The following is a 16,004-nucleotide window of genomic DNA, read 5'->3' as shown; positions in this document are numbered from 1 at the left end:
CAACAAGGCAACAGAAGAACGTTCATATATATATATATGGTCATTGGGACCTTTCGAGTTATATATATATATACTCGAAAGGTCCCAATGACCTTATATTTCACACTCACAAGCGAACTGTCTTATTTTCTTTACGAGTCTGCTAAACAGTCGATTTTAAGATTTAATTGAGGTCGAATAACACTGTTTTGAAATTTATGGTTGCATTATATAAACTCAAACATGGACGCTTTTATGTTATCCCTAGAAAATTTGGCTAATCGGTAAGGCACAAACCAGAAATCATTATGACCCGGAAATCAATTGAGTCGGAAATTACAAATATTGCAATTAACACTCCATATAAAGATCAAGGATCAGAATTAACAAATTATTAGACCTTTTATATGAATGACGGCTTAATTGAATAACTAATTGCAGTTTTAATAATCATTAATGTTAAAAATTATTGCAAATCTTTGAATCTTGGCTTTGGCAAGTAAATAATGTCGCTTTTCAATTAAAGGATAAATTAGCTCAATATTTACTTTTGTTGTCTATGCTATTTTCAATTAAAAATACGTTTGTTTAACTCCTAACTTGAAACGCTTCATTATTCCTCAATTTCGTTTTCAACTTCTTTAACTGTGTCCAATAATTTAATAGGTAATCATGTCTTGGGGTGAAACATATCGTATGTCCTTGGATGGTAAACTAGATTTATTTTTTTATTGCTAAACCTAAATATGGCTTGCAGTATTTTCTTAGCTTATAATACAAACAAAACCACGCACCTGATATGTAAGGTTTTTTCCAAACACAAGAATTTTACCTGTAAATGAATGCCGAGCCGATTGCCAGGACTACGACCACTGAGCTGAGGACGATGGTAAGTATAGCGTAAACGGGCATGGCTGAAAACCAAAAATACACTTCTCAGAGATGTTCACAAAGAAAAAAAAAGTTTTTTGCATATACTCTCAGCCCAAATATGTACTTATGTGTTACTGTTTAAAAACAGATGCATACTTTTGCAAAGCGACTTGTCGAAACCGCATTCTGGCACGTCGGAAGGTTGCGTGGTCCTTCCTCCTGCCCAGTGGATTTTGGCATCAGGAACGTACTCTAGCGAGCCTTTTATGCCGATGTAGTGAGCGACAATCTGGAAAATTTCATTTGTTAATTTCAATAGGGTACTCAGGTTTTGTATTTTAAAAACAAGCGTATTTATATTTACTTTATAGTATTTTTATATAGAAAACACTGACCTATTTTTAATATTTTAATGTAATAAACTTTAATCTTATTACGATCCATGGCTATAAAACGGATTATTAATGGATTGGACTGAAAGAGGCAGTAAATTTATGAAAACCCTAACCAAGGTTATAGTTAAATAGATTAAAACCTAAGCTGCACATTTTGGTCCTCCGGGCCGGATATATCTACTAGGCTATCTAGCCAAAGCTGGGTGTAGTAATAATACCCTAAGCACTAAAGCCTTCATACATTTGGGTTTCACATCCATTTTAACACCGATTACTGTAATCTTAACCCCGATTTACTTAATCCCATACTTGGAAGACTTTAAAGAGTGGTGAAATCTTCTTCGAAAGATACTTTTTTACTGGGCACAAAGGCCGTTGTATTCCGAGTTGTACGAAAACAGCAACCCCTTTCGATTCAAATAATACACTCTTTCATTTTATGTTTAAAAATTTGATTACAAAGCCTTTACATTGTTAAATCCATTCATAAAATTATAATTGTCATGAAATTTTATGACCAAAATCAAAATTTTCTGAAGAAATGCAAAAAGATAGTACTAATACTTCTCCGATTATTATATAATTTTTCGTAGTGTATTTTATAATATTGTAATCATCAAAAAGTAGAAACCAAAGCTTATATAAATGCAAAAATAACAGTAAATATTGTGAAACCAAATCTATGAAAGGTAGGTTACAGACTGTGTGTTATTTAAAAAACTATCTTACATGTAAAATTATGAATTTGAAAATAAGAACGATAATAGAGTAAGTTTTAAATAAAATGCAGTTCTTTTAAATACTTTCAGTACATCTCCAACCAAGTTTCCGGATAACAAAGGTGTGCAAAAATATTTTTTATTTCTAGAAATTCCAATATTTTATCGTGCAGTATGCGTTCTTATGAAGCGAGGCCGCAAAACTTCCTTCTTTCAGAATTTAAAGTGTTGATAAAAGTCGGCAATGGGTAACTGTCGGAAGAAATCATGAACGCGTTGTCTATTACATTTTCAAGAGGGCTCTTTTTCCCCTACGAACGAGATGAAGCCGAGTTGCCTTTTCAACTGACTTTTCCAAATCGTGCTTGTTAAAGAAACAGGTCCAGATGTTAATCCGGCCATGTGATTCTATATTTTTTTCCAAATTATTGTTTCCACAGAGTTTTTGCCTCGAATCGGTGCCTTGATCGGTACGTTCGACTAAAACAGTCGTCCTAGATGGACGAGTCACAAGGGTCAAGTCATATGTCGGCCCAAGGTGAATCCCGATGGCTTGGGGTAAGTTGTACTGAATAATACATAGCAAAATGGTAGCTGTACAAATTGTAGCCGGATAAGAAAACACTTAAGCTTTCAAGTGTTTAATTCCGAAAAATACACGTTTTTATGACAAAGTATGAAAAGTCAAGTTGCACAGTTCAGTGTCCTTATTTACTTAATCATACAATTAAAAACCTATTTTCTGTTGATCTGTTATCTAAAAACATTATTTGTAATAGACAATAAGATAAACTACGCTATACAAGATCTACAAATTCATCTGGTCAATTGGTGTGGGGCCCTGAAATACCTTTTGCATAGTTCGGATTACTTGACGAGATGTGGGGTATGGAAAATTGAAATATGACATAGCAATACTTTCTGGTATTCAGGAGTCAAGAATACGTTTGATTGAGATTTCGCTCCCTTAACGCAATGATGATGCAATAAAACAAATAAAACTCTCCCTCTCTAAAACACTCCCTGCGTCTTCCCGGACGAGTTCGATCATCTCTTCTCCATCACTAACGCTCTTGCAGTGCTAGCCAGGTCGCTTTACTGAGCTACGTTGTTAGAAATCGGATCGGGATTCAGTCCGCCTATCTCGTCCGTACGGACATCCTGAGTGTGCTTACAGACTGAGTTGTAGCGCCTAGGAAAAATTAGTCGTCTGTGTGGAGGGCGACGAACGTGCAGATGAGGCGGCTAAATCCGGTAGTTTCGCCCTCCAGACCAAACCACCGCGATCTTCCGAGAAACTCTTGCGTATCATGAGTACGACTGAACTATGGCCCATCATCGTCTGAAACGCGAGGAAGAGATTATAATTACACATTGGAGGATAGGTCATACCCGATTGAAACTCGGACACCTGCTTTTGGGGCAAACCCCGCGCAAGTGTCTCGATTTAGAGAAGGGTTGCTCCTTGTGTCACATTTGGGCGGGGTGTGCCAGCTCTTACCTTTATAGAGAGCGAGTAAGATTGGCACACAATATGAGAATGTGTTGTTGGTCCCCCTGTCCTAAGTTTAAGAGAAACGGGGGTGTTTCTCCATCTTGAGAGTGTTATTATTGTATCTAATTTATGTATGCACTGTATATAATGAATTGTATGTAATGTTCTGTATGTAAAGTGTGTATATAAATAGGTGTGTCTGTGAATGAGTAAGTGAGAGGGCCGATGGCGGAATATCGAGTACACCATAATCTCTCACTGTATATTGGGGCCTGATATGACTCCAATGTCGATAGCCCCAATGTGAAAAAGGAATAATAAAAAAATTAAAAAATAAATACAAAAATCACCAGTTACATTCCCTGGGCCGTTCCTTTGAAGAGAAGAGCTTAGAGGAAGGCTTAAGGACAATTCCCTAAATTTTATCAATTTTGGAATTATATCAGTGGCTGCGGTTCGGCGGTATGAGATATCCCTTAGGCACGGTGGGGAGGCGGTTGGGAAAAAAAGTACCGCCTTTTCGACATAACCACCAACATTTATTTATGTAATGCTTAATATTTGCGAGTCATTGTCTACAATCTGCATGAAAATATAGGTGCAGATTGCTAGCACAGTCTGATGATGAGCATTTATGCTAGTATTCCGGTGCACTGCGCAAAACTGTTCACGAGCAGAACCATCATTTTCTACTATTAAACATTACATTCCGTTCACAAACTCGGCGAGCCCGATGTTGAATATGATAAATGCTACAGTCATTAGTTTGGTCATTATCGATTATTTTGGTCTGACTATCGTCAGTGGTCGGACTGTTGGATGCAGGATTTGACATCTTCAGTGCTAGGTTTAAAGTCCCTTTTATAAGATCGGGCCAGATTCAATGGATTAAGGATGTTTTTTTTATTGTTTTGGTCGGACTGACATTCACAAACGTAAATGGACTGATGTCCATGGATTTTCATGTTTCTCTCTGCTTTGCACATCTTCTTTAGGTGTCAATTAAAACGGCAATGGCCGGTATAGTTTTTCGCCTGCAGAAAGAGAGACAGCGAGCGAGCGAGAGAGAAAGTGTGTGTGTGTGTGTGTGTGTGTGTGTGTGTGTGTGTGTGAGAGAGAGAGAGAGAGAGAGANGAGAGAAATGATAAGAGAGTTACTATGCCTCCCATGTGCCTGATCGTTCTTTTTCAAGCTGTATTCTGGCTCCAACTTTAGCACACTCTCCGGGACGTCTAGTGATTTTGGTCTCACGGATGAACAGTGAGCTTCTTTCTAGTTTCTTCGTTTGGTATTCGTTTCTTTTTATACCGTCATGTCCCATACTCTACGATTCCTCCTCAAGGTAACCTTGTTCTGTTCTTCTAGGGCATAGGCAATTTACTTATTCTCAGACTGCTTTCGAATAAAAACATACACATTTAATGATTCTATGGCTGCCTGACAGCCCTGATCACTGTAAATTTATGTTCTTCTTTATCAACTCATGCACCCACATTGTTGGGTGGACTTCAGCTTGTTAGATAATAAAGTCAAAGGGATTTTTCTAGGTATAAACATTGCTCCCACACCCCTAAAACTCTTTTACATTAATTTATGTTATAGCTATTTTTAACGTTGATTTTTTTTGTAATTTGAAGAAACCAACAATATTTATTTATGTTACCATCAACAAGCATTCATTCTACAATAAGTGAAGGAACAATAATCTTTTTTTTTTTTTTTTTTTTTTTTTTTTTTTTTTTTTTTTTTTTTTTTTTTTTTTTTTTTTTTTTTNTTTTTTTTTTTTGGCGTTATGAACTATGCATATTAGCCATGTGACAAATTCGTATATGTGTGTTCAAATTTGGGGGGTTATTGGGAAAAAAGGGCCGGTGGGAATCGAACCCACGACCGCGGCGTGAGAGTCTCTCATGCTAACCACTCGGCTACCGCGGTCCCCCAACAATAATCTTTTAATAACAGCATGTTATTGTTAAATGAATATTAAGTAAAAATGTTGATAGGTTAACCCTCATTTTATTTATTTTGTAATAAAACAGGCAGAAGTGTAGATGTTTTTTTTTAATAAGTAAAGAAAAGGATTGTTTAGAAACATAAAAAACAAATCATGATACAGATTTTTAAATTAATAAGTAAAGTGAAAAATGAAAAATTAAGATGATTGGCACAAATGATAATTTTTATCCTTTTCTGTGTTATCATTACAGAGGAAATCAGGTAATTAAATAGTAAATCGCCGTAAAAATAACAAATAAGTCGACTTCATTTAAAACATAAAAAATTTATTTCTTTAAAGGACCCATTAAGTTATCTTGCAAAAACGCTTCGCTGGTATTTCTAATTTATTTTTTATTACGAAGTTGTAAATGTAAATATTTTACTGGTGTAATAATCCTTTGGATTTTATTAGCCGGTTTTAAAAATTTATTTAAGTCGATCGTGTTATCTTTACTTTAAATGAAATGTCTTTTTCAGCATGGGAACCTGAGACATTCACCCGCCGAGTGGAATATCCTTCGCCATTTCACGACGGTTAACGACACTCCGATGGACCCTTGGCAACAGTTTCCAACGGTAAAACTTGTGTTAAAAGCGTACCTATCGTACCTAATAAGTCTCGTCTCAGGAGGAGAACATCGGCGATCCCCCAAGAAGGAGAAGATTCTGGGCCAGGCAAAGGAGGGAAAACCAAAGAGGTACCGAATTGACTTGGAGGATATCTCTCCCCCAGGTCGGACCGGTATCGGCAAGAGAATCCTGGCAAACAGTGAGAAAAACAATAAGCCTCCTAGGCGTGCGAACCAGCGATGCTTACCTCTGACGTACTTGCAAGCGATAACAATACCTAGAACGGTCACGGCCCCAATTACGAAAAATAAACACAATTAAATAACTATATTTATTCAGTACAATAACACTCAGGCATAGTTTCCTAATTGTACAAGCATTACTCACAGATGTACTTGCACATGTTTACATTATAAATATATAAGCGAATTAATGCAGATTTTCATGATGATTGGAAATCTAGGAAGAGAGGGTTGAGCATTTCCCAACCATCGGGCTTATTGTACTTTTTCTAGTGCCTTAGTTCAGTTGCCCGGACTTTTGGCTGAAACTATATGCTAGCCAGTTTTGGTAAGGGTTCTTTTATCTTACCGTGTACCGCACATCTGGATTTCGTCCTATTCTCATTTTGTTTCCATTTTTTTATATTCTTCTTATACTATGTATTGACAGTGGGCATATACAAAGTGTCAACGTCAAACGTTCTTCCATAAACCCTACAGACTTATGAATCCAATAATATCACCTATAATGACATACTAAACAGTGCGAATTTTCGAATGTGAACAGAGGAAAATACGAGAAATTCGTACTTTTGTAATCATCACGTGGTTCACGGTATCAACGTTTGGTGTGGCCTCCTCGGGAATAAATTAATTGAGCCTTATTTCTACAAAAATACTTTAAATGGTGCTCAATGTTTTGAGGGAGGTTTTACCAACACTATTAGATATTCTTCTGCAACAACGACACATATTGATTCTCCAGCTTGATGGATGCCCCGCACACAGTTCTGTGTAGGTGAGACGTTATTCGAATCGTCATTTGCGGGATTGGTGGATAGAACCTCATGGCCAGATCTGTTGCCCTCCTCGGTCACCCGATTTAACACTCGAATTGATTTTTCTGAGCGGCCATTTAAAAAACAATGTCTACGTTAATCATAACCCAGTAATCTCAGTTGAAGAACTGCGACAAAAGATAGAAAATGCTTGTCAATCCATCTCCCCTGAATCTATCGCTCTGAGAACCGGTGAAGAGTGGTTAAAAATATGAAATCTTCGCACCTTTCGCAAGGCAGGCAGTTCGAACATGAAATGTGACTAATAAATAGCAAACAAAATGTCTGTTTATCTATCAAACTATTTGCCGTAACTTTGTCATTATTTGATTTGTCAATTTAAAATACGAATTCTCTCTTATTTTCCTCTGTTCACATTCGAAAATTCGAACTGTATGGTATGTCGTTACAGGTGAAATTGACATCAGTCCGTAGGGTGTATGGAAGAAAGTTTTCTTCAGCCTCCCAAATCGACATTTGTGCAAGGAACGTTAGGCGCCTGTCATAATCAGAGTCCCGAAGTCCCTGGAAAATATGAGAGCGGTACTGCTTAAAATTTCATTCCGGAGTACATTTCTAATTTTATTGTTTGAAAAACCTAAACCGCTTCTAACATTTTGGAGAGAAGAATTCCCATTTTCGCGAAAATGCAATAAAATATTCTACCCCTCGTCAAAATTACGCTGCCGGTTTCTTTTCCCGTAAATTTGTCATTTTTTGACCAATTTCAAATCCGACTGCACCATAATTTTCAGCGTAAAAAATTGTTAAACTGTTATAATAATAATAATAATAATAATATATATGTATAGAGCAGTATTTAAAATTTTGAAGTTGAATTGGGCTTGATGTACCCTGCATAAGTTTTCTCCAAAAAACGTAAACATTTGAAACTAGTCTAAAAATTATTGAACACTTTTTTATCATAGAAATGATGAATGATGGAGTGAGTGTGGTGTTCAATCCTATTTTAAAAAGATATTTGCTACTCACAGTAAGTTGTTTTGCAACGATCCGGATTTCGAGCCCTTTAGCTCATCATCAGGTTGAAGGATTTCTACAACCACGTCTCTCGACATGAATTGCAAAAGTAAACCCGCTGATATCCCCGCCAACACGATGTTCTAATGAGAAGCTGTTTTTTTTTAATGGAGCTCAATTTGAACGAGCGAAAAATTGTGTTGTAATTCCCGCTTTTCGCACGTTCAAATTGAGCGACATTAATAAACCAGCTTCTCATTGGAACATCGCATTGGCGGGGGTATCAGCAGGTTCACTTTTGCAATTCATGTCGAGAGACGAGGTTGTAGCAATCCTTCGACCTGATGATGAGCTAAAGGGCTCGAAATCTGGACGTTGCAAAACAACTTACTGTGAGTAGGAACTGTTTTTTTTTTTTTGATAGCGTGATTGGTTCAAGATTAATTCAGCCGGGCCATTTTCAAATTAGCCAGTTTCTCTTATTTTCAAGAAGCATTTTTTTCCGTTTTGATAATTATCGCGTTCAAAATAACGCGTGTGCCTCCTCCCGCGTCCTAAAGGCGACACATCATCCAGGGTTCGGACGGAGCCCAGAAGGTAATTAATAGACTAGGATTCTGTTTTACCTTTGGCCACAGTTATTGCAGGTTCTAGCTATTAAACTGCTCTCCTCCCTGGTTGTTTAGAAAATCAGGAAACCGTTAACAAGTTAGTATTTTATTTTATTTTGTATTTATTTAATTTAATTTTATTTTTATTGCGACCGACCAGCGCGTGCACACGTTTTCTCAGTTCGCAGTGACCGGTATATTGTTATATCACTCCCCTGAGTTTTGTACTGTCTACCTGTAGAAAGGATTTTTCCAGTTTTGATGAATGTTATTTAATCATGTGTTAACAATGACTGGTAACTTTAGATTTCCTCCAATTCTTATTTTCTTTTTCGTGGAACTATTCTGAAGTGGAGGAGTCTATTTGACCTTGTTATCACTATCATAGGTCCTTGGCGTATTGTTATCGTAGTTTTGCATGTGCTTCTCTGTCCAGTTTTTCTAGTTGTTAATTACCTAAAATGCCTTGTTGTCATGATATTGAAATGTTGTTATGTATTCCGTTCACCTTCTATTTTCCATGTGACAGTTTGACGTACTAATTTCTTACTTAATTCCTTCACGTAATTTCGGGTGAGATTGAAACGAGTGGTTTCAATGATTTTATATGATTTCTGTCAGATGGGTGTTTCTGATGGAAAAGTAAACTTCCACTAGACGAACGGGTTAATTAAATTCACAAAGTTCAAAACACACAAACACCCTTCCTTAACCAACCGAAACTGAGAGTTCTTCAACAAGGCAACAGAAGAACGTTCACGTTCACTGTCTTATCTTCTCGTTGTTGTAAATATAAAATAAATGTAATAATAACAAAAATCTTCTCCTACTCAAATTCTGTATTCGCGTGCAACTTTGTTTAATTTTTTATTACAGCGCTTATTTTTAAAAATTGGTAAAATTTGATAATTAAACTTTTAGACAATCGCCGCTTTAAAATCAACATTACATAAACAAAACTTTCTTTGCAACTAATTTGAACTGATATAATTAACGCATTAATATCAGTACGAAAATTATGTACATTATTACATATTGCGATAATTGCTATGAACACACTGCCAAAAAAATTCTAAAATTGTTCAAAAACCTTTTTAAAAAATTGTGAACCAATTAATACAGGGAAGGAGGTGGTCCGACCAGTCCAGGCAATTACCCTTTCCTCCTGATTTCTAATTATATTGTAAATAACATTTGGTAACGGAAATTTTTTATAATTTAGGTGGGCGGTATGTTTACTCCAGACTACTAAAAGGCTTTCCTTGTGTGACTCATGTTTCGAACATACTCACTGCTGAGTGATAAACCCCGGAGGAGACTCCACAGAAATCACCCATTCACTGAAGATGGCAAAATGCCGAAACGCGACTGAATTAACAAAATTCAGCGAGGGTAGGTAGACCACGATGCAACTATCAATCAAAACTATAAATTGTTTTATTGTTCCCAAAACTCCGCTAATCTATGCTCCTTCGTCCAAATATTACTCACACTCCTATATTACTCACTGTCTTCTTTTGTCCAGTCCTTCCTAATACTGGTTCTCGTACTGGAACTAGAGTCCGATAAACCAAAATTTATAAAGTCAGGGACTGAAGTAAATCGCTGTTTTTATTGCGTCCAATTAAGTTCACTCTCATTTTCAAGAATCTCCTTTTTTCTATTGCTCGCGCGCGTGTTAATATCGCGGGGAAAATATCCGGAGAGTCTCCTCCATTTTTTATTTGCAACAGTAATCTGGTTTCTTTCCGTAAACGTGTGTAATCATTTGTAAACATTTATTTTTTATAATAATTTACTATTGTTAATTATTTATAAGTGACCTTGGACAATTTGAAATCATGTGATATAAAAATAGCAGCGTTGGTGGCAGCAACTATTCAAGCGTTCACCGGGGAAAACCATCGCCCTAAACGTCCCGAGTTCGAATTCAGAGACTCTTAAATGAATTCAAAGGCAGTCTTGCTATTAATAGTTCATAATGCTTTGACTTTTTAAAATAATATTAAAATAGAGCAGTAATAACCCTAAATAAAGATCATTAAAAGGAAAATTTGTACGAAACAGATAAGAAATTAGGTTATTATGGGTTAGATTATTAATAATCTATTAGATTATTTCAGCACTTTTTACTTTTGTTAATCGTTTCTTTTGTAATGATATGTTTATTCAGCCTCGCTAACTGTGGAAAATGCCAAACTGAGGCAAAACGCCCAGTTTGGGCTTTTTCGTATTTTCTAATTTCAGGACTTTTTATATTTGTTAATAGTTTCTTTTGTTATAAACTGTATATTCAGCCTAGTCCAAGCGAACAGAACGTATAATATGAATAAAATAACAATAACTGTGGAAAACGGCAAAAAGAGGCAAAACGCCCAGTTTTGGCTTTTTCGTATTTACTAATTTCAGGAATTTTAACATTTGTTAATAGTTCCTTTGGTCATAAACAGTTTATTCAGCCTAGTCCATGCAAAGTCGTGGCATATGAATAAAATATCGATAACTGCGTAAAATTTCAAAAAGAAGCAAAACGCCGTTTTGGGTTCGATTTATAATTTGTATTGGTTGTTTTATTAAACATCTTGACAAAACCGTTATTATTAAATACAGATGTATTTTCCCGAAGTCATTTGAAGTTTAATGTTCACCGCCTGGAAACAATCGGGCTCGTGCGAATGACATCAATCACCTCTCTGTAATAAACTTTGATTGAAAGGGGGGTCAAAATATAATATCGTCGCAATTTGAACGATGAAATTTTAATTAAAACTGACCTCATCCCACAACAAAAGAAAAAAAGAAAAAAAGAAAAAGAAAAAGATTCCCTTGGTTTCAAAAAGAAAATGTTCAAATGGACAGGGCATTTCAGTTTTTAATGTATAGGTGCCTGACCAGAACCGTTAAGCCAGTTTTTTCTTATAAGAAAGTATAGCTTCTAGAATGAGTGTTCACACTCGGGCCAAAAGCCCAAAAACTAAAAATAAATTCCAAAGGGTTTCTGTCAGTATTGAAATAGGCTAGGACAAGGGAAGAGTTTGTAACTTGATTTACTGTATTTCTTTCAAACTCTCCTCAGTAGCTTTTGTCGAAATATCCTCCCTGAAGTTCTTTTTACCCTCAAGAGAAAGGATATCTTTATTCACAGAGGTAATTTTTTTCACTTAAAGGAACTACAGCCAATGTGTCAATTCGGTTATTTTCCCCTGGCTTAATTCAAGCAATTAAAAAAGGATACACACCGATTTTTCTTTTATAGGCTCAAGGTTTAGAAGATATGCCTATTTATATAGAGAAACTCGTGTGTTATCACTTAAAAAAACCCACAGAATTATTAAGAATCATCAGGAGATGAGTGGAACCTATTTGTTGTCAGTTTTAGAAACGCCTCCGAAAATGACACATTACTCGTGAATCACGCTGAAGGAAGAAGTCATAGAAAATTATCACAGAACAGGAAAAGATAAAGAAAATCTAATCTTACATTAAATTTTGATAGTAATTTAATAAACCTAATTATAAAATCTGAACTTAACAAGGTAGGTTAGTTGATATTAATTAAAGAAACAGGCATTGCACTAAGTAATTTTACCTTTGCCCTCACGAAATTTCAAAATGGAGCATAATTAAATCAGTGCTTTCCTCGACATATTATTCGTCTATAAGCGGTAATTGTTCAAAATGGCTAGTAGGGAAATGAAATAATTCGTGTCTTCGCCAAGATTTCTAAGATTCTACGTCTTACAAGGGAAAAACCAGGTTGGCGGGGTAACGATTTGGACCTAACCTTTTTTGGAGATTCTACACTCAAAAAATACAAAATAATTCTTTAGTTATGCTAAGAGTCAAAATATTTTCCCTCCTAAGAGATTACATGCTTATATTTCATAATTTCTAGTTTTCTAATGATTTAAAGAAAGGGTTAATTTGAAATTAAAACGGGTTAATTTAAAGTTCAAATGGGATAATTGGTAATTAAGATAATCAAAACTTTAAAAAAGTTAATAAAAAATAGTTCATTTGAAATTGGAAGATCATTTAAAATTAAAAAGGGTTAATTTGGTGCGAAAAATGGTTAATTTAAAATTACAAAAAAAAGTTATTTGACCGGGGGAAAAGGTTAATTTCTTTAAAAAAGCTATAATCAGCGAATTACGTCAAATCAATTTCTGTGAACAGGTATTATACTTATTGATACATTTTTTTTTTAAATTTTACAACAATACACGAGGAAAAATTGATTCGGAATTGTCGATATTCGGATAGCACTGTCGGTTTAGTATAACCTGTCAACCAAAATATGCACGTGTCAATACATCATGACGGATAATTTTTAAGCTAGAAAATCTTTATTAATTTTTATACCAATACAAGGGTAAATAACGAAATCTTTAAAAAGAAATAATAATAATAATTTTAAAAAATCGCGTCCTGGGACATTTTGAGAATTGGCCGTCACGCGGAAAATGTGTTTATGCCATGTTTATGCAATATTAACAAATTTATATTTAAAGCGCAATAAATGTCTTCGGGAATATCAGATAACTCGGATAATATTCTGTCGTAGTGGTCAATATTAAAACAATCAAATAATATAAACACCCGACTTATACTAGCACCACTATTATCCCTGTATAGAAACTATAAATTGAGAACATTCAAAATAGTTATTTTATCAATATAGTATGGGCAAAATGCTCTATTTTTAACTCAAAGGTAAAGGAAACAGCCGGCAGTAGGGATTAAAAAACAAACCTTTTAAAGGAAATAATTGCTTGTAACTGGTCAAATTATTTTATCATAAAAACTATTTAAAAAATTCTTGGGTTACGTTGAAGGAATGTTTGGACTCTTAACACGTTTACTACTCGCATATTTTCTTCCAATTCATGGTAAAACGTTTTTCTAAAGTCAGTGATGGATCTTTTTTCGGGAGTGTACACAGAAACCATCTGTACACCTTACCGAAAATTCCAAACGCTCTCGAGATCTGGGGCTATCGCACACAGAACTAACCAACCGAATTAAGTAAATTAGTAGTTTCTAAAACCATGTAGGTAATGGTTTACATCGGAACAATAAAGAAACTTCAAAATTAATACATTTTTACAAATTGATTGATACCTTGATACTGGACAATTTAAAGAGATATTTTTGAAAAATTAATATAAAGACGAACGTATCAAGAATTAAGTTGTTAAATAGAATGATCGGTATTTCGATAAATAAGTAGGTGGTTTAATAGTTTTGTAGGTAGACAATTACCAAGTTTGTAGGCGTTATTATTTCATTCACTAACTCAATACTGTGGGTGCTTGCTCACAAATTGCTTATGATGTTCATTTAATGTTTAACATTAAAATACTAGCTATTAAATTAATTCAATTATAGCTATTATTGAAACTGCAGGCGTAATATGACCCGGTTCTTTATTACAATATACACTTAGAGGCAAAAATTGGCCTTTAATATTTTTTCTTATTTCTTAGACAATTGCACAATCAGCAGATTATAATAATATGTCAATGGCTTTAGACGTAATTAAAACACAGGGAGAATCCCTAATTATGTTTACAAGTAGATTTTGTAAATAAATTTTTGAATAGTCATTAATCTGTTTTGTTTATATTGGTGGCAAACGTCTTTTTAACGTTCCAGAAGTTATATTTTTTAGGATTAACTTTTTAATTAATGTTTTGAATGATAGTTAATAAGCATAGATTCGGCTAAAACTAGAGAATTCCTGAAGGTGGAAGGTAAAAAACGTAGATCAGGATACTTAACATTCCCAGGACAATTATCCAAAGGGTCTTCCATCGCTATCGAGGTCCATAACTAATGGACAAGAAAAGAGTCCATCGTTCCACTTCTCAGAGTGACGATCGATTTATTGAAATTAGGTCGTTACTGACATTTTGGTTTGACAGACGCACCTACTTGATCTTCATCGATGTTTATTTCCTTTTACGTCATTAATTGGTGACCGGTTTATTTTTATGCGTGACAATGCAAAGCCGCACACACATAGGATCGAATCAGACTAGTTGGAACTGAATTCATTTCAATGGAATGGAGGCATGTTGTCCCAACTAAACCCTTTTTGAGCCCTTTTGTGGCTAGTTATCATGGAGAGTTAAAGGTAGCTCAGTTTCACAAAATAATTCGGAGGATTAAATATGGTTTTTGCTGGAGAAATATGAAAATATTCCAGTCAAAAATCATAAAATTCATATCACGTCTAATGTAAATAGTGATCAACGTTAGAGGAGGAAATAGCCCTGTTAAAATAACGAATAGACGATATGTAATATTTTCCGTGACTTCATTTTGATTGAATCTAGGTTACAATTTTAATTACCTTATGGGAAAAACGCGGGGGCAACTTCTGTTTACCACTTTGTGCTATTTGCAATTTCTATACTATTTTAGAATGGTACTGTGTGTTGGTCTGCGTGTACGTGAAAACAGAAAACAGCACTTACTCAAACGCGTTCAAGCATTGCGCCTTCTTCAGAGGCAAACTGACTGTTTCGTTGTCCGTATAGTATTGTCATATGTCGCTACGGTCGTTTGTGAATTAGGTTTATCATGATGTCGGCTATTTCCGTTGCATAATTGTGTGTGGTTAGTTTTTTGTTGTTGTTTTAATTTAATTTAATGCTTTTTCTTCTGAACTTTTTTTGGCGTATGGAAGTAGTGTATCACTGTCTCTGCATTTATATGCTTCCAGTGCTAGTTGTTTGTATATATAACTTCCCCAGTAGGTAAANTATATATATATGTGAATTTATGAATATACTGCTAACATCGTCACCCCTACAACTACGCTAAAATTATGTACAGCCTAAACGTATGGTTGGAAGCCCGGCAAGGCGATTTTCTCCTTGCCGCCTTGTGTTCATTCACGCTAATAAACACATTCACACACAGTATAAATCATGCATTCATTATCCTATGTTAACCTTATTTGTTCGACAGGTCTGTCGGTACCCTATATTCCATACAGACCATTCTGGACCGGATTAGTTCGTTGACAAAAGGAATATTGAGGTCTTTGTGGATAGTGTGGTTAGTGACATAATAAGGTGCTTTGAAACTTTGTCTACTATCGATTGGAAGGACTGGTTACGCTGGATATTGGAAAGCTTGGCTCGCCACAGTTCCACTCCGCATGTCCATATTGGTATTTGTAAAGTATTGTACAGTGTTAGCTTTGTCAATTGTCAAAGTCGATTTCGGTCTTAGAAGTCTTCGTAGTAGTCCAAGTCTTGTCTTAAGTTGTTGTTTTTTAAATCTTGCGTGGGGATTCCACATCAGACTGATGTC

General features: G+C 35.2%; 2 protein-coding genes across 6 annotated transcripts in view; one reads left to right on the top strand and one right to left on the bottom strand.

The window, feature by feature from the left end:
• LOC106670312 (atrial natriuretic peptide receptor 1) overlaps nt 1-16,004 on the bottom strand; it is a 501,739-nt gene that overhangs the window by 276,332 nt on the left and 209,403 nt on the right. For all 4 annotated transcript variants that reach the window (XM_024228825.1, XM_014400509.2, XM_024228826.1 and 1 more), the window contains 2 exons: nt 1,009-1,141; nt 812-893 (listed from right to left, as the gene is read on the bottom strand). In XM_024228825.1, the coding sequence (XP_024084593.1) occupies nt 812-893; nt 1,009-1,141 (215 nt within the window). The remainder of the gene's footprint in view (nt 1-811; nt 894-1,008; nt 1,142-16,004) is intronic.
• Nucleotides 2,327-6,359, top strand: LOC106670315. 2 transcript variants are annotated; one of them, XM_014400515.2, is made up of 3 exons: nt 2,327-2,524; nt 5,937-6,035; nt 6,088-6,359. In XM_014400515.2, exons 1-3 carry the CDS (start codon nt 2,465-2,467, stop codon nt 6,280-6,282), a joined length of 354 nt encoding a protein of 117 aa, XP_014256001.1. In that variant the 5' UTR covers nt 2,327-2,464; the 3' UTR covers nt 6,283-6,359. The 2 variants fall into 2 exon arrangements, with proteins under 2 accessions (XP_014256001.1, XP_014256000.1); XM_014400514.1 differs by lacking the exon at nt 2,327-2,524 and adding an exon at nt 2,628-2,852.

The sequence above is a fragment of the Cimex lectularius genome, unplaced genomic scaffold (genome assembly GCF_000648675.2).
Source record: "Cimex lectularius strain Harlan isolate CLEC.00 unplaced genomic scaffold, Clec_2.1 scaffold165, whole genome shotgun sequence".
Taxonomy (NCBI): Eukaryota; Metazoa; Arthropoda; class Insecta; order Hemiptera; family Cimicidae; genus Cimex; species Cimex lectularius.
This window is presented reverse-complemented; position numbering and strand designations above follow the sequence as displayed.